Raw genomic sequence first — 19,856 nt, forward strand, 5'->3', positions numbered from 1 at the left:
TTTAGTGGCTATGTGAATTACTGGAGGTTGTCTATATCTTGTAAATAGAGCCCTACTAGAACAATCTCTCCCTGCGTTAGAAGGGTGGCACAAATCAGCCAAATGAGGCATATTGTTCAAATCAGCAAATTAGCACAGCCCATGAACTGTGTTAATGTCTGGTTGGAAATAAGGACGGGATCTGTCCACACTGGCGACGGGTTTATTATCACCTCCTATTGGCCAGGAGTAAATTACCAGCCTGGACTGTAGCCTACAATTACAGTTAGCCTTCTCCCTACAGCTTTCAGTCCTGCATGTGTTAATAACTGTAAAGGTCAATTACCTGGGATGTTATGTACAGTACTGTATACCTTTCAATCATGCTATTGTTCAATAATATTTTACTACAAACTAAATTTGTTTTTTTGTTTTCTTCCATATGTGAAATCACAGTATTATGAAGAAGGGTGTTCCATGGTATGCTATGTTGATATTAATAAATGATATAGTGATTTAGGATATTTGCATGTTTTGCCATCATGTATGAGAGAGAGCAGATCTGTCTCTCCCCCAATGAAGAAGAAAAGGGTAGGATAGAGTGGGGGGAGAAGAGGAGAACCTGCCCAGAGTTAGAATGTCATTTAGCCATGCAGACACGACACAGTAATTAACTGTTGACACTCGTGAAGAAGCACAAATTAATCCTGACACATTTGCAGACGACTGATATCTTACAGTGGAGACTTTGTAATTATATTTGAAAATGAAAATTAAATGACACTTAAAACTAGGTTGTCATGCTCAATGAAGCGAGCGTGTAGTTAGACAGAGAGGCTGCTGGGATAGATGCCGTGCCACTCAGAGGAGAGGGATAGGAGTCTGACAGAACACTCCTACCCAGCCCGGCCCGGTCCAGCTCAGCCTACACCAGTTACCACCATTGTAAACACATCAATCTCCGTCTGTGCTTCCCCATCTCAGACTGTCCATCACAGCCCTCCTCGGCAAGCACATAGCCAGAAAACAAGCTAGGCCAGCAAGGCCACATCCTCGACAGCTCTGCTATACTATGCCTAATGCTGAAGGCCACTGTTGACTTGTCATGTCTTTAGGCAGGTGGTGATATGTTGTAATGGGGCTCAGATCACCATGACTTCTTGTTTGCAAATACTGTCCTGCAGTTACAGTGTCATGTTTCCTTAGTGTCAGTTGCTAGTCGGTCCCCGGCCTGGCTGAGTGGTATAAGCATGCACTGTACTCTGAGATGAGAAGAACATGTTTCTGACTGTCGTGACTCTTCTTCTCTGGTGTTTATCTACAGATTGCCAGACAACAGCAGCAGCTTCTGCAGCAGCAGCACAAAATCAATATCCTCCAGCAGCAGATTCAGGTCAGTGGCTCGTTCATGTGTTCCCCTCACCCTTCCACTCTCTCACTGGCCTCTCCTTCCCCAGCCACACCCCACCACAGGCCACATGTCTAATCTCGTGGGTTTCCTCTATGGGATTCTGTCTGACAGACATTACACTGGTACTTTACTGTCTTCCTTTATCTTTCTCTCGGTCTCCTTCCTTCTTTCTCTCTCGCTTCATTCTTCTGTCACTTCTGTCTTACAGTCGTCATTCACATTACATGATAATTGGCCATCGGTAATTGGGAGGGGTAAAGACGGAGGGGAATAATTATCACATCCTAATTAACAAAGATGGAGAGAAGAGAAAGTAGCGACACCTAATGAAGCATGCTGCTGCTGGTAGAGAGAGAAGTGTCTGGTGGGTGGAGGTGGGGACATGAAAGAGGCTGGTAAATGCTGCCTTGGAAATGATACCATCCCAGTTGAGCGACGTGGCAGGTCTTTAGACAGCACCGGGGCTACTGTTCACAGCATATTGTTAGTGAGGGAAAACGTTGTTCACGTCAATGTGGTGGCTAAAGGAGATACTGTTCACAGCATATTGTTAGTGAGGGAAAACGTTGTTCACGTCAATGTGGTGGCTAAAGGAGATACTGTTCACAGCATATTGTTAGTGAGGGAAAAACGTTGTTCACGTCAATGTGGTGGCTAAAGGAGATACTGTTCACAGCATATTGTTAGTGAGGGAAAAACGTTGTTCACGTCAATGTGGTGGCTAAAGGAGATACTGTTCACAGCATATTGTTAGTGAGGGAAAAACGTTGTTCACGTCAATGTGGTGGCTAAAGGAGATACTGTTCACAGCATATTGTTAGTGAGGGGAAAACGTTGTTCACGTCAATGTGGTGGCTAAAGGAGATACTGTTCACAGCATATTGTTAGTGAGGGGAAAACGTTGTTCACGTCAATGTGGTGGCTAAAGGAGATACTGTTCACAGCATATTGTTAGTGAGGGAAAAACGTTGTTCACGTCAATGTGGTGGCTAAAGGAGATACTGTTCACAGCATATTGTTAGTGAGGGAAAACGTTCTTCACGTCAATGTGGTGGCTAAAGGAGATACTGTTCACAGCATATTGTTAGTGAGGGGAAAACGTTCTTCACGTCAATGTGGTGGCTAAAGGAGATACTGTTCACAGCATATTGTTAGTGAGGGAAAAACGTTGTTCACGTCAATGTGGTGGCTAAAGGAGATACTGTTCACAGCATATTGTTAGTGAGGGAAAACGTTCTTCACGTCAATGTGGTGGCTAAAGGAGATACTGTTCACAGCATATTGTTAGTGAGGGAAAAACGTTGTTCACGTCAATGTGGTGGCTAAAGGAGATACTGTTCACAGCATATTGTTAGTGAGGGAAAACGTTGTTCACGTCAATGTGGTGGCTAAAGGAGATACTGTTCACAGCATATTGTTAGTGAGGGAAAAACGTTGTTCACGTCAATGTGGTGGCTAAAGGAGATACTGTTCACAGCATATTGTTAGTGAGGAAAAACGTTGTTCACGTCAATGTGGTGGCTAAAGGAGATACTGTTCACAGCATATTGTTAGTGAGGAAAAACGTTGTTCACGTCAATGTGGTGGCTAAAGGAGATACTGTTCACAGTATATTGTTAGTGAGGGAAAAACGTTGTTCACGTCAATGTGGTGGCTAAAGGAGATACTGTTCACAGCATATTGTTAGTGAGGGAAAAACGTTGTTCACGTCAATGTGGTGGCTAAATGAGATACTGTTTTTGACGGAAGAAGAAGTTTGTTTAATATAGTATTCAGTTTTAGTCCTTTAAATGTTTGTTAATTTACTTGAACAAGAGTATAATATTCATAAAGGTGCACTTAGAAAAGCTCGTTTTATGCTCAGCTCAGATTGAAAATTAAGGTTTTATTGGAGTAATGTCAGTGTGTATGGTGGTGGTCATTGCCATGCGTTTTCTCTCCAAAGTGGATTGTGTTCTTTTCTCCCCTAAGTAATTATGGAAAATGGAGAAAAACATGTAAATGGGGGTGGAGGGGCGAGAGTATTCACACGAGACACAGACCAAGAAAAATGGAACGAGGGCACCATAAATAAACATGGCATATTTGCTGAAAGAAAGAAAGAAAACAGCATGAGAGGTAGCAGGAGGAGAGGAGAGGAGGGAGAGTGCCAGTGTGTGGGATGTGTATGTGGGGAGTGTTGGGCATGTGTGTTGGTGAGGTGGTACAGTACAGTGTGGTCAGGTTAGGGACCACCCATGCTGAGTGTTGGATACAGACAGGCTGGCTACTCTGGGTAGGGGTGGTCGGTCAGTGGCTGGCTGTAGTCAAGGCCGCTGCCCCAGCTCAGACGTCTGAGGAACTCCAAGGCTATGACCCACCTATTACTTATCCTGCTACTACTACACACTCACTACCAACACACACTCACTACCAACACACACTCACTACCAACACACACTCACTACCAACACACACTCACTACCAACACACACTCATTACCAACACACACTCACTACCAACACACACTCACTACCAACACACACTCACTACCAACACACACTCACTACCAACACACACCCACTATCAACACACACTCTCTACCAACACACACTCACTACCAAGACACACTCACTACCAACACACACTCACTACCAACACACACCCACTATCAACACACACCCAACACACACCCACTACCAATACACACTCACTACCAACACACACTCACTACCAACACACACCCACTACCAACACACAGCCACTACCAACACACACTCACTACCAACACACACCCACTATCAACACACACCCAACACACACCCACTACCAACACACACCCAACACACACCCACTACCAACACACACTCACTACCAATACACACCCACTACCAACACACACCCACTACCAACACACACCCAACACACACCCACTACCAACACACACCCACTACCAACACACACCCAACACACACCCACTACCAACACACACTCACTACCAACACACACCCACTACCAACACACACCCACTACCAACACGCACCCACTACCAACACACACTCACTACCAACACACACCCACTACCAACACACACCCACTACCAACACACACCCACTACCAACACACACCCACTACCAACTCACACCCACTACCAACACACACCCACTACCAAGTTTCTTGCTCTCTCTCGTTCATTCTCGCTCTCTCTCAGTCTCTCTCTCATTCTCTCTCTCTCTTTCTCTCTCTCTCTCTCTCTCTCTCTCTCTCTCTCTCTCTCTCTCTCTCTCTTTCTCTCTCTCTCTTTCTCTCTCTCTCTTTCTCTCTCTCTCTGTCTCTGTTCTCTTTTCTGAGGAGGATCATTAAAACATAATTCTCCTCTCAATTCACCATCACAAATGGCTTCATTATCAGTTCCATACTTTGAAATCAACATGTTTTCCCTTGGTGAGAATCTGTCCCTCCTGTAGTAGGCCTACTTTGTAAGGGTCCCAGTTGAATGGTGGAGGGGGCTATAGAGCCCCTCTCCACTCCCCCAGGACTCTCCCCAGTCCACAGTCCCTGTGATGTGTAGAGGCATAGCAGCAAAGCAAACCCCTTGGATTTACACGGCATTAAGCACAAAAGCAGGATTTAGTACTGGGCCATAAACATCCCTCTTTCAAGTGCACTTCCCAAGAGAAAGGCCCCACTGTCAATGTCTGCTTCTGCTGGAGAAGCTAGAGAGCTGTGGTTCTGCTGTCACTGTCCAGTGTGTTTGTGAGAAATGACTCCCCATCACTCCACCAAAGAGGATCTCACTCTGCTCTCTAGCACAGTACCCTCACTAGCATACCCTCTAGAATAGAGCACCCTATACCCTGGGACCAAGTCCCCTTAATAAAGAGTCTTTACTCCTGGACTCACTCACACAGCACCACAACACATCATACTTTGACAGGTCCACACTCCACTCTTTCATGCTGTGGTAAAAGACTAATGTCCTACCTGGAAATTCCCCTTGATGAGCAGTTCAGTGACGAGGGTGTTATATCTCTTCCACCACACTTGGGGAGGTACTGAAAGTCTATGGCTCTATTTCAAACAGATAGAGAGGCCCCTAGATGTAAAGATCTATGTCTCCAGCCAAGGCAGCCTTCCCCAGACTCTGTCCCTGTGATCTGTCCTGATGAAACACCACTATATCTACAATTAAACAAAAGAGACACATATTTACACCATCTGCTGCACTCCCCTCAGTCTATCTGCTTGTTTACAACCCTCACCAGGCCCTTATCAAGCATAGATTACTCTCACAACAACTTCAAATCAGTTTGATCATGTTAGACATTTTGTTTATCCTACCGCAGGTCCTTTAATGCTTACTTCATTACATTTTCTCCCCTCGTGACCCAGTTTTACTCTGTCCTCTGTGGGGCTGGTCTGGCTGCTCGTAAAGATGGCCAACCAAAGGGATGAGGGGAGGGATGAGGCAGGCCGGGGCGAGGTAGCGAGGCACCTCGGCGGCACTGTTATCTGCTCTTAAAAATGCCCCCGTCCTCTTAATATACAACAGCTTTGAGTTAATTAGTACTCTAAACAAGCTTCCAGTCTGCATGTTGCAGACTTTTAGCAGTGGTAAAACAACACTGGGGGATTGGGTTACCCTGCTGTTAGTATGGAGAACAGTGGACTTTACTAGAGATCTTCGTCCTCACCATGAAAGTGCTTGTAGTTTGGCTCCAGGGGGAAAGCGCTTCAGATTCTGGTGCTGTATTGATGATGTAACTGATCACATCAGTGGGGATTGTAAACCGGACCGGAGGAGTACAAATAAAACCTCCAGGACCGTAACTGGACACCCTCCCTGGCATGCCATGCACTTTCAGGGGTTTTCTTTGAGGGAGGGAGGGAGGGAGGGGTGTGCAGAAACAGGCAGAGCGGTCTGGAACGAGGCACAGTCCAATTTAATCGAGTCTCCTTTTGAATGGCCTTCTCTCTCTTTTCATCTAGTTCTACTTAGAGCAGGGAGAGAGATTGAGTCTTTGTCCTTCGGGATTACAATGTCACTTGTTTTAAGATAGCAGATGTTTTGATTACGGTGTTAGGGGCTTATCAGAAGTTTAAAGCTCAAGGCTCTGTGTTTTTTTCCCAAACTCTCGTTTTTTATTCCTCTAGTCGTCCCTTGTTGTTGTTTAACTAATTCCGCTCAGGGAGAGATTACTGTTATGTGAATCAAGTATTAAACTCGATAAACACAATTAGGGAATCAACTTGAGGCTTGTGACAATTAAAAGCAAAATGTTGAAGTAAATCTGATCCGTAACAGAGCATGTGTTTCTTACGTAACAGAGTCATCAAAGCTGTGTGAATGCGACCATGGAAAGCCAGTGAGTTAAGAAGACAGAAAGGCAGAAATAGACGCTAAGTAAGCAGAGCTCTGTTCTGTCTGTTTGTTTAGCCTCTGCATCAATCAACCACATCGACCGGCACTCGATTGGACTGTTAGGGGCTGTCTCCTTGACAATCACACCCACTTTTTATTCCTCCCCAATAGCAACAAATCCAGTTTTTCCAGTCTTTCATATGGCTTTCTGTAATTATATAGGAGTGAATGGCAGCACAGCCATATGTTAGCAGCATGGGTAGCAGTCCATGAAATGACTTAATAAAATGGTGGTGACTGCTGTTGTTGGCCAAACACATGTTTCTGTGAAGAGGATATTTTTATAGAGAGATAATGGCCATGGATTGGAGGAATTTTTATTAGTTTCTCTAATGGCTGTATTTCATCCAACCCAGTGACAACTCCAGACTCTAGGTCAGTATATTGGGGGTAGTGATTGGAGGTCTGCTCCCTGCCCACAGGGGCCAACTGACTGGGAGATTGTGATGATAGGTGGGGGTCAGAGAGGTTTTGGGGGGGGGGGGGGGGGGCTTCCTTGTCGTGCTGTGATGGAGTGCAGCTCTCTGGCCACAGTAACAGTTAGCTGTCATTGCCCATGCCCCAGCCATCCAGCCCACAGGCCCCATCCCCAACAGCCCCGCGATCATCCAGCCCACAGGCCCCATCCCCAACAGCCCCGCGATCATCCAGCCCACAGGCCCCATCCCCAACAGCCCCGCGATCCTCCAGCCCACAGGCCCCCACATCTCTCACACGGATCCAGGCCAGGTGGAAATTCCTGCTCTCTCATGAGGCTTCTGAGCTGCCGTGTATCTCCTGCACATTGGGATGGCAACAGTCCATGCATTCCTGAAAGATGGAGCTGGTACGGTGTGAGACGAAGTGACACACACATACGCAAGATAATAAATATTCCCTGAAAGGCTGAAATGTATCTTCACACGGTGCAGGTTAAGGAATGGAGCTCCCCAGATGAAATGGGGGATGCTTTTAATCAGAAAATCCCTGTTAGGTCAATTTCAATGTGTCTGTCTGTCCTCACACTTACAATAACACAGTAACAATCCATACTTTATTATTTATGTCTATAATTATAACTCTGAGCTGGCATTGTTGCACCGTATGTTTAGCAGTGATATAAAGATCCCACTGATATGGGTTTTCTATGGAGACCATTGTTGGTTCACTCTTTTAATCCAGCAGCCTTAAACGCTCTCGTCATTGGCCAGGTCTGGTTCTACTTATCTAGCTCAGAGCTGCTTTTCCTCCTCCTGCTCCTGTGAAGGACCTCCACGTGACTTCCGCTGTCAACCCTTACTCCTCCACCTCCCAACCCCCTCTCCCCCAATCTCCCAACCCCCTTTCCCCCAATCTCCCAACCTCCTCTCCCCCAATCTCCCAACCCCCTCTCCCCCAATCTTCCAACCCCCTCTCCCCCAATCTCCCAACCTCCTCTCCCCCAATCTCCCAACCCCCTCTCCCCCAATCTCCCAACCTCCTCTCCCCCAATCTCCCAACCTCCTCTCCCCCAATCTCCCAACCCCCTCTCCTCCAAGCCCTCCAGCCTGCACAGGGTGGCTATATCCACACCCCTCCCAGGACTTATACCGTCCACTGATCCACTCGGTTTGAGTCCCTCTACACTTTATTCATCTCCATTTATCCCTCTGACTGGAAATGATCCCTATTGTAGATTCACTTTATATAGATATTTATTGTTCTTAGATCTGTGTTCTATTTGGAGCTATTTTGGACTTTAGGCTATTGAAATATTACATTTATTTATGTAACTACAAAAATATACGAAGTTACAAAAAAATCTCTAATGTAATACAGACATAATTATTTCCTCCCCATAATATTTTGCCCCCCATAGCATCTACCAAGAGCACAGAGTGTGCTGGTTGGTACTTGTTGTTTGGCTTTAAAGAAGTTCCATTGCCTTAGTTAAAAGAGAAAAGACCAGTGCCTTGTTGTCAGCCCTCACTTCAAAGTGGAAAAGGTTTCCTCACATGTGGTTTTAAATGGTGTGGAGGAACAGCAGGGGACTTCTAAGGGTTAAATGATAATAGCTGCAGACAGTTCCCAGATTAAAGATACTATTTAATTACACAAGGGCTAGCTAACCACCTCCACATCCCAGCCTGCCAGGCAGACACACTCCTATAAAGCACAGCAACACCACAACACAACAACTCACACATACTGCAGAACTTGTGTACATGTGTGTGGGTGCCTTTGTATGTTATATGTCCGTGCTTGTATTTGTGTTATAGGTGAGTGTTAACATAGAGAAGATGTAGAGAGAGCCTGAAGAGAAGCTCTACTCTCAGGGGCCTGGCTGGCTGGCTGGCTGTTTGGCAGGCAGGCAGACAGACAGGCAGGCAGGCAGGCAGGCAGGCAGGCAGGCAGACAGACAGGCAGGCAGACAGACATATGGCCCTGCTCAAGAGCTAGTGAGGGCCTGATTCCTCTCATATGTGCAGCACAGTATCCCCAGGCCGTGGAGCCGGCCTCCCTCCCTCTGCTGTGGTCATTTAACAGCAGTAGAGCTTGAAGAAGCATGACAGGCCCAGGGGTCCAGGGCCCAGGGGCTGGCCAGGCCAGGGCCCCAATACAGGGTTAATCAGTAGCAGCTTCCTTTCTCACTTGATATATATTTTGGGGGTATGACTAGGGAACTTTCAATAAATTCCCTGGTTGACACAAAAGCTTCCTTTACACAATCAAACCATTGTTGACAGTGTATGCGTTTAAAGGCTGAAATTGGCATACAGTTGAAGTTACACACGTGTCTGTCTCAAGGTAGAATTCATTCCATTACATGCAAATACTCATTGAGCTGTAATTGTAATTGTATATACTTTTTCTTCTTCACCATTATCATTGATGAACAGACTACGCCACAAATTCCTGAATATATCATTTGCTTTTATTAACCTACCAGTCTTTCGCTGTCTCTCTGAGTCTGTTTTTGAAATCCCACATAAACACATTAGAAAGAATAGCAGCCTGTTTAGAGATGTTCAGGATGCAGCTCCATGTCCCAGTGTTGCAAAGCGCTGATAGAATTCACAGGGGAAGCTCTATAAAAGCGGGTCCTGTCTGCCCAGCCAATAGGGACCTCCTAATTAAACACAGAGTCCTTTGTGTCACACACACATTGGTTTTTGAATGAAGGCAACAATCCCTCTCCCCTCTATATGGGCACAGAGAGATGCGTCTCTGTGCCCTGTCGTCTGTCTGTCTGTCTGTCTGTCTGTCTGTCTGTCTGTCTGTCTGTCTGTCTGTCTGTCTGTCTGTCTGTAAGGTGCTACTGAAGCTATGCTAGTCAGTGTGCAGGTGTGCTGCTCCAAGTCTACTGCAGCAGTGTGCTGTGTGGCTCTCCTATTTGTGTGTCTCTGAGTCACACATACATTCCTTGAACATGACTCGTAGCATTCTAACCTATAGTGGAACATACAGGAGATTATCAGGGCAAATGCAAGAGTAGCATTCTAACCTATAGTGGAACATACAGGACATTATCAGGGCAAATGCAAGAGTAGCATTCTAACCTATAGTGGAACATACAGGAGATTATCAGGGCAAATGCAAGAGTAGCATTCTAACCTATAGTCACTATAGGTTAGAATGCTACTCTTGCATTTGCCCTGATAATGTCCTGTATGTTCCACTATAGTATAGTGGAACATACAGGACATTATCAGGGCAAATGCAAGAGTAGCATTCTAACCTATAGTGGAACATACAGGACATTATCAGGGCAAATGCAAGAGTAGCATTCTAACCTATAGTGGAACATACAGGAGATTATCAGGGCAAATGCAAGAGTAGCATTCTAACCTATAGTGGAACATACAGGACATTATCAGGGCAAATGCAAGAGTAGCATTCTAACCTATAGTGGAACATACAGGACATTATCAGGGCAAATGCAAGAGTAGCATTCTAACCTATAGTGGAACATACAGGAGATTATCAGGGCAAATGCAAGAGTGGGAGTCATTGACTACAGTTTGTAGATATCCACCCCCAGCCCAAGTGGTCCATTTCTGCCCGTTGCCATAGTCTTTAAAGGTCACTCTGGCTCCTGCTCGGCTTTCATTATTTACAGTCATTGTAATAAGGTTCCTTGCCTGTCACACCCTATCTAAAGATCATGTGACACAAGCCAATACAGTAATTCCCCCAATTTACTGGCTCACTGTATTTTTATTGATGTTTTATTTAACCTTTATTTAACTAGGCAAGTCAGTTTAGAACAATTCTTATTTACCATGATGACCTAGCCCCGGCCATACCCTCCCACAACCCGGACAACGCTGGGCCAATTGTGCACCGCCATATGGGACTCCCAATCACGGCCAATTGTGATGCAGTCCGGCATCGAACCAGGGTCTGTAATGATACCTCTTACACTGAGAGGCAGTGCCTTAGACCGTTGCGCCACTCAGGAGCCTGTACGGTACTGTAGTCTACACACAATATGCTTTGCCCTTGTAATCCAATGAACGGTAATTGCACCCAACATTTTATTTGGTTAACATTTTAGCGAGAACAAAGCACACTACTACCATATAATGGGGAATCATTTCAAATGAACTTTAGATAAACACAAGGGTGGCTGCTAATTGAACAACGATAATGGCTCCTAATTTATGCCTCTCAGATGTTTCTGTTGTTTTCCAGGGCGCAAATGATCTTCTAAGAGACTCTTATTAATGCATTGACAAAACACACCAAAATAGACATTGTTAAAGGGAATGTGTAAGTTCCCCAATTAGCCCAGCCAGACTAACTGCTAGCATTATAGCAAGAGAATAATAGAGCAGGGAGTGATAGGGTGTTTCCAGACGGTGTTAGCTAGGCTGGCAGTAGTGGGATTATTCGGGGGCCCTAACGGTCTCATCATATCAGCTTGGCTTGAGCCCAGGGAGGGAGATAGCTCTATAGATCCAGCCTTACATAACATGCTCGCCCACCAGTTAAAGGAGACTGTTAGCTGATGAAGATTTGCACATGCAAGACCAGAGATAAAAGAAAGCGTTGACCCAACTCATTAGCCCCCTGTGATTTAATATATTGACACTTGGATGCAAATAATTCCATTTAGTGGCCTGTGTTGGGCGGGGGGAGGGATCAATTTAATTAGTTATGAAATGTGACTTCTTGTCAGGAAGCAGAAGAAACGCTGACGTTAAATAAAGTTGTGTGCAATTTGAACAATAAAGCTATCGCGCCCCTGTTAAAACTTAATGATGCACAAAAAGGGCTTAATAGATACAACCTCAGCAATGGCTGTGATGGTTTGGAAATTAAGCTAAGTGGACGAGCAGCAAGACTAGTAATGTCGCTGGCCTGTTAAAACAAATTCAGACGTTATGAATACAAACAGTGCAGGCTATCTGGGACGATTCGGTCTGTAGGTTTTTGTCGACGTACATCTGCTTTGCCGCTGAAAGACTCTTCCGGCTTCCTTTTCTTCGTTAGGTCAGGGTTAAGGCTTCGTTAGGTCAGGGTTAAGGCTTCGTTAGGTCAGGGTTAAGGCTTCGTTAGGTCAGGGTCAAGGCTTCGTTAGGTCAGGGTTAAGGTTTCGTTAGGTCAGGGTTAAGGCTTCGTTAGGTCAGGGTTAAGGCTTCGTTAGGTCAGGGTTATTAAGGCTTCGTTAGGTCAGGGTTATTAAGGCTTCGTTAGGTCAGGGTTAAGGCTTCGTTAGGTCAGGGTTAAGGCTTCGTTAGGTCAGGGTTAAGGCTTCGTTAGGTCAGGGTTAAGGCTTCGTTAGGTCAGGGTTATTAAGGCTTCGTTAGGTCAGGGTTATTAAGGCTTCGTTAGGTCAGGGTTAAGGCTTCATTAGGTCAGGGTTAAGGCTTCGTTAGGTCAGGGTTAAGGCTTTGTTAGGTCAGGGTTAAGGCTTCGTTAGGTCAGGGTTATTAAGGCTTTTTTAGGTCAGGATTAAGGCTTTGTTAGGTCAGGGTTAAGGTACACACCGAGAGTGGGGATATTTCCTCTGACACTGGGCCCTAGCTTGTGAATGGCAAACTGGAGAGAGTGTAAACGTTAAAAGATACACATCCTCAGTACTTACACGATGTGATGGGTTCATAGAGGCTGCCTGCCTGGCACACAATGACACATTTGTGTGGGGAACATATGCTAGGAACGTACATGTCTTTGTTGGTGATGTAAGCATGTACATAAACACGCCTCCATTATTAATGTTAATGACACAACATCTCCTAGCGGTCTTGTAATTATCAGCAGGGCAGCGCAGCGTCTTTGTGTTCCCACACCTCGCCTGTTTAGGCTGCGTTAATGAACTGCCTGCATCTTGACAAGGGCTGTCACATGAACAGTTGTAATGTGTGAAGTCACACCTGAGTGTCTGCCTTAAATTAGTCACCTGAGGGGATTCCAAACCAGCGCTGGGATTTAGTCATTTATGCCAGGACCCTGCAGCCTCTCATAGTAGCTCAATGCTAGTGATAACAGTACTCAACACAGACAGCAGATCACTGGAGCTGTAGTGCATCTCACCCAGCATTAGGGAACCTAGTGAGCTCTGTGATAAGACAGTACTGTTAAATAAACTTCATAACCCTAACAGGAGCAGCTCATTATTGATAGTGAAACGAGGCCAACCGTAGCTATGATACATAAAGCCATACTCTATGACCTCTGAATATCATTATAAAGCACCTGTTTACAACTCTATTGCTCCCCATAATCCTTTCCTGGATGAAGGTGGCCAGTCGCCTTATACTTGGCACTCATTGGACCCCGTGCTCCAAAGGAAAATATCAGTTGACGGAGAACACATCCTCCAGTGTGAAGTTGACTTAGTTTCCTCTCCCTCTCCGCTCGACCAGTGTTTTCCCTGCTAATGTTGAGCAAACTGTTTTGTCTTTGCGTTGGCTCTGCGCGGCCCTCGGCCTCCACAGTGGGCACACTCACAGGGAGAGGGCTGCATTAATAGGATCTAGTGTGTGCGGCCAGCCGGCAGGGAGAAAGGGGGCCCGTGTTTTCTTAGGGCCGGGGTGGCAAAGCAAAGCATTCAGCCCATGGCAGCAAAAAAAGAACCTTTTTGTTTTTGGGCGGAGGAGAGTCCAAGCATTCCCTATGGAACACAATGAATGGCCCGTTCTGTCCTGCACCGTTATTCAGACACAGAATTGTTTGGTTTTTTTAGGTATTTTTTTCTCCAGAATTATTCTTGCCCGTCACTCGGTGTGCACATGACATTTGAGCGCGTTTTAAAGTCTCAGCACACTCATATGCCTGTAATAAAGTGGTCCCTCGTAACAATCGTGCTTTCTGCCGGACAACAGAGCCCACTCTGTTGTTTTCCCAAGCCCCAGCAGCTGGGAGGCAATTGTGAAGACAGAGGCTCAGTCTATGTGCAGAGTGGAGGGAGCAGAGGAGAGGACAGGAAGAAGGGGAAGTCCTCCCCTGCTACTCCAGCCCCCTCCTGACCAGCCTCCAGCCCAGAGGCCAGCCAACCGCGGTGTGGACAATGCCATTATTAGATTAGGGGTGGTCCAACGCCAGCCAGCCAGCTCTCTGTCCCACCACCAGACACACTGCAGTCTCTTATTAACTCACTCCAGACTCCCGCTCAGTCTCCCACCCAGTCTCAACAATAGTGAGGTTGTTAGAATTGTTTTGTGTTCTTTTATCTTCACAGAAACAGTAGATGTTTGAAATAAAATATACATCATATTTTGTTTTTAAATAAACCCAAATTACATGAGAAAATGTCAGAAAAATGTCTGTACATCAGAAGTATATTTTTATAAGGGATGATTTACACATGGAAGTATCAGAAGAGAAATAATTCAGTATAAAATGCTATGTGGAGAGCATGTGTTTTCCTGCCCCTCAGAGATTGGCCTTTTTCCTAACAGTATGTTGAGGGATTGGAGGATTTCACAGGCATATGCCAATAGTTTTTCACATTTTCTCCTATGCTTCACATGTTCATACCCTTCTATTCCTCACATCCCCCCAGCCTGTTCACCATGGTTATGGTGGGCTCTCTGACTAGGCCGTGTCCGACCTCTTTTACAACTCCACCCGCCCCCCTGCAGTGAGGGTCAGAGGCATTCTGCTTATTCCCAATCCCATAGAGGTGGGATGTATACGCAGGATAATGATGCCAGGCCCAGACTCACTTGTGGGTTTGTTTATGTCTGTTTGCATCTTTCCTGTCATTATCCATGCTGTTTGAGGGAGTCCCCATGGATTTGAGCAGTTTACTGCAAACCTTTTGAATTTCATGACCAGACCATGCCAGAATAGGATTTTTTCACTTCTATTTCATTGTGTGCCTAACAAAAAACATCCACACAGATCTCATGTTTTCTGGAAATGTAACATTATAGAGGTGGTAGTAATGTAAGAATGTGGTTCTGGAATAATATGACATTTATTTGGGAGAGGGGATAGTGTGGGTGTGTACGTGTGTGTGTGTGTGTGTGTGTGTGTGTGTGTGTGTGTGTGTCTGTGTGTCCTCACCTCTGTGTGCGAGAGAGAGAGTATCATGAAAGCAGCTTTTGTACCCTACATAACATTTCAACCCCAAGGCATATCTTTGATATTTTACATTCAATACAAATCAAATTACTTTAAATATTTACACACTTAAATTACATTGAAGGTATTTGAGACTCAAGAATTTGCATTAAGTACACAATTTCTGTTGAATCTACATTGAGCACGTCTATTCTCAGGGGAGTAGCTTCATTTTTCTGCTTTGTACTCTTAACATGTTAATGCTTTAACCAATTTACTGAACATCAGTAATATTCACCAACATACTGGTATGTTTCATCATATTCTATTCTTATCTTCAGCATCATGATTGGAAAGTTTCATAGGACTTGTTCTATCATAACCTAAACATCACACTTCTAAATGTCCTATAATTGTTTAGGTATAACCTTCAGTGTACTGACATACTGTATGGTTTCCAGTGTGGCAGTGTGGCATACAGTACAGGAGAGTACAGCAGCCTCCAGTCAGTGCAGAGTTCTTGAGCCAGCCTGGAACCAGGGGCAGTCAGGGGGAGGGAGGGGGCTGGGCTGGAGGGTGCTGTCTGCCCTGCTTTTTAACAGCAGCAGACTTAATATAGACATATTGGAATGGCTCCATTCCAAGAGAGCTTGTTTTACTGTGTAAGGAATTAGTGGAACAAGAAGTCATCTATTGGTTATTCCCCAGACGGCCCGGCCTCACCCCAGTGTCGGATTCCTTTGCACCTTATCCTGCTCTCTGCTGCAGATAGACTGGAGGGAGAGTGGACACTACGCCCCTCCCCTACCCTCCAGACAGTCCCTGTTGTCAAAGAGCAGCGGCGTAGCGTAGCGTATTATCAGTCAGGCTCTTGCTCAGACGCCTCTCCAGCAGAATAGAGAATGACTTGTGTCCTTTGGCGGACGATGTTAATCTTTTACCTGCTGGCTAAATGTTAGGTCTCAGGGTCCGAGGGAGGGGGAGACGGGTCACAGTCATGTCCAGGACAACGACCTTTTGTTGCTGACCTGGACCTCTGTAGTAGATTGGGATCACATTTCAGAGGGAACAATGTTCTCTAGTCTGGGAGGCAGGTGGAGAGGAGGGAGGTTTTGGGGAGGGAGGTGGAGACCTGGCCTTAATACCAGCTAGCCACAAGGCTGAGGGATCAAAGTCTGGCTCAGCGCTATCGATCCACTGGCCTGATTACCATCACACACCAAACAGAGCACAATGTCTGGGACTCTGATAACACAACTACACTGGACTGTGTGTGGGTGTGTGTGTGTGCGCGCAACCTTTTGTGCTGTCACATTCTGTCTTTGTGAGTGTGCATGTGCCTGTGTGTGTGTACATGTATGTGTGCCCGTGCCTCTGTGTGTGTCAGAGCCTGTGTTGGATTAGTGCGTAAAGCTGTAGTGCGGTCACACTGGAGGAGTGCGGTTAACTGATAAATGACCTGTGATGTGGGAGTAATGTGTGCTTGGGGATCTCTGGGATTGTTTTATGAATTGACCTCTCTAGAACAAAGTAATGCACAGACTCTAGAGCACATGAGTGGTTCCATTCAGTGATTTTCCTCCTGGTTGTGCTCCAGAAAGCACTCGCCCAGCTCTCTCTCTCTCTCTCTCTCTCTTTCTCTCTCTCTCTCCGTAGCAGCAGCACAGTAGCACAGAACCAGGCCGGGTGTTGAGTTCACATGGCCGTCTGGTGTCAGTTACTGTGCTTTCTGTGGGGATGAAGCCAGGGCTACCAGCTTCCTGTAGATCGCTTTACCTTCAGATGGAGTTCCTAAGGTGCTTTCCACTCTCAGGCGTTTGGTGTGTGACTCAGTAGAGAGTAGGGGGGTAACTCCGTGTCAACTATCAGCACTTACAGTAACAGCTGGAGCCAATCCTCTCTGGGTCAAATTATATCAACCCAATGTATTTTCTAACTCCTCAGGTAAGATGAGAAAAGTGGGGTTGCTGGAGCTGTGGCAGAACGTCTAGCAAATGTTTTGCCTAATTGACTATTTAGTTTTATAATGTAACACTGCACAAAGTCATGTTAGTAGACTGATACACTCTGGGTGACTCTCTCTCAAATGAATAAAGATGAAACCTCACATACAGGTCTGATATTCCTCCAAACACATCTGGGTAGCACGTCGGAGGGTGTCAGTCAGCTACCGCTTAGACATTTCACCTGAGACTCCCACTGTGCTTCTCAGCAGCTCCAAACTTTTAAGACAAAATGAGACAAAATCTGAGACAAAATCACACTTTTTTTCCTTTCCTTTTCTGTCTTCTGTCTCATCTTGTCAACATTGAGGGAATTTGGACATGTTAAAACAACTCCCCTCCTCTTTTAAAAGAGGACAAGATCCCAGTGACGCTTGGTGAGGATCAGACTGTGTTAGTGTTTGGGGGTGCGGGAGGGCCTGCTGGGCTGGGTCGGTAGTGCTGCAGGGTGTCTCCTGGGCCCTGTTTAAAGACCGCTCCAGACAGTGAGGAGCATAGGTGCTGACAGGGGCCCTATTGAGCACAGTAATGGCTTGTACATCTCCATTTGCACCTGTATGTGTTTGTTTGCATGCGCGTGTTTGTTTGCATGCGCATGTTTGTCTGTGTGTGTGTGTGTGTATGTGTGTGTGTGTGTGTGTGTGTGTGTGTGTGTGTGTGTGTGTGTGTGTGTGTGTGTGTGTGTGTGTGTCTGTCTGTGGGTGTGTGTGTGTGTGTGTGTGTGTGTCTGTGTGTGTCTGTCAGTGTGTGTGTGACAGGAGAGAAGACCAGTGCTCTCTCTCATGTCTGCCCTGTCTCTTACTCTGAGTGAGTGTAATGGTAATCTGACCATGGTCAATCCCAGGCCTTTGGCTGGCTCTGCTCTCTGCACTGGCTGACCCCAGGATTAGCTGCTGCTGTAAACCATTACAACACTGTAGTGCTGATGTCAATTCTTCCACTAATGACATTGATTCAGTCTTTTATTATATTCACAGATATATTTGAGTTCTTTTTTTATTCTATTTATTTAAAATATTGTTCACAGTGTTAAATCTAATTAAAACTGAGAGTTAGTGCCATTTCTCATTATGCCAGCACATCGTTGAGAGCGAAACAGATTGCACTCTGGACTGGTACAGACTTCATCAGGTCATCTGAATTGATGATACATGTTGCAAGGCGGTTGAGAGGCCTCTCTCACCCCTGGAAACCTCTGTTGGTGCGTGTGCTGGCAGAGGGAGCAGCCCCAGCCAACTATCTGTCTGACTGATCACTACAGATGCTCTTCCTCAAGTATTCAGAGTCCGATCCTCAGTGCTGAGTCTTCTGGGACTAACAATAGCACCTGTTCCTCATAAGATAGCCCATTCATGTATCTTTAATGAAGTGTTGGGGCAGATGGCGTGAAATGGTATTATCCAGTGCTTAGCAGTGCTAAGACAAAGAGGGAACAGTGCCAGTGTAACAATGAGTGGGGAGGACGCGGCCCAAGTGCTCTGCTCACATCTGCTCCACTTCATTCCATCAGGCTCCTCATCCTCCTCCTGGCAATAGGAATAGTTTGAGGTCCCAGCCGATAGGCTGATGATCTTGAGGGTAACTCTTTCAGGGTCTGGGTGTTGCCACAAAGTGTGGAGAAACTGACACACACACACACACACACACACACACAGACACAAATTCACACACTGAAATGGTATTTTGTCTGGGAGCTGATCTGTCATTTATCAACAACGTATCCTCATAACTGCCATTCTTCTGATGCTTTTTTGACGGTTGTTTCCAGTCAATGGAAAATGAGAGTGATAGTGTGTAAATTGATAAATGCATTGTCTTCTGAACTACCGTGCCATGTGTTAATTGACAGGCTGAAGGCTAGACTTCCACTATTAGCTGGCACTTTGAAGCTTCTCCAGATTTGATTTCCCTTTCTCTGACATTAGCAGAGTAAATGAAAGTTTAATGCACAGTGCTCATTACTGTAAATCACAAACATTCAAACCCAATGCACTTATTTTCCCCGATACATATTCATATTTCCTCTCGCCTGGGTAAATCTCTTTATTGTGATATCTATTCAATAAAAACACAGTGCTGTCACTGGAGAGATTTCCCTTTTCATTTACAGCTTTGTTTGTAGGCAACATTCAGGATATTTGATGAGTTTAGCTATTGTCTGATTGACACTGTACTTTCTTGATATATAGATTTTCACTCAGATTCCAATTATCTGGCATATCTGAACAGAATCTCCTTCTGCTCCTAGAGTGATCTCTACAGTAATTAGTGTCGACATGCCTAAACACAAACGTGTGATTTCATTAGACAACTAAACTGATGATATTACTTTTTGAAACAATGATGACAGGGAATAGTTAAGATAAATATTTATCAGCGATAAATAGCTATGGAGTAATAGAATTATGATTAAATGTGTTGAATCTATGAAGCTCAGTGTATTCAGCTTATTACAATAATACTTACGCTCCACATTTGGAGCAGCTGTTTCAGTGTAACACCCTGGCTTTAGCCTGATTCGTTTTGTTAGTTTAGTGCGAGTAAGGTTAATTGCAATTATGTTTGTGACTAACCTTAATAACCTTCCTGG

The 19,856-nt window shown here is 45.4% G+C and overlaps 1 protein-coding gene across 32 annotated transcripts in view; it reads left to right on the forward strand.

The window, feature by feature from the left end:
* Positions 1-19,856, forward strand: part of LOC139411565 (transcription factor SOX-6-like) — a 186,495-nt gene that overhangs the window by 111,436 nt on the left and 55,203 nt on the right. For 16 of the 32 annotated variants that reach the window (XM_071158092.1, XM_071158073.1, XM_071158070.1 and 13 more), the window contains 2 exons: positions 436-459; positions 1,304-1,372. In XM_071158092.1, coding sequence (XP_071014193.1) covers positions 436-459; positions 1,304-1,372 — 93 coding nt within the window. The remainder of the gene's footprint in view (positions 1-435; positions 460-1,303; positions 1,373-19,856) is intronic. The other 16 variants (XM_071158096.1, XM_071158086.1, XM_071158084.1 and 13 more) reach the window with 1 other exon arrangement.

Source organism: Oncorhynchus clarkii, chromosome 6, assembly GCF_045791955.1.
Source record: "Oncorhynchus clarkii lewisi isolate Uvic-CL-2024 chromosome 6, UVic_Ocla_1.0, whole genome shotgun sequence".
Taxonomy (NCBI): domain Eukaryota; kingdom Metazoa; phylum Chordata; class Actinopteri; order Salmoniformes; family Salmonidae; genus Oncorhynchus; species Oncorhynchus clarkii.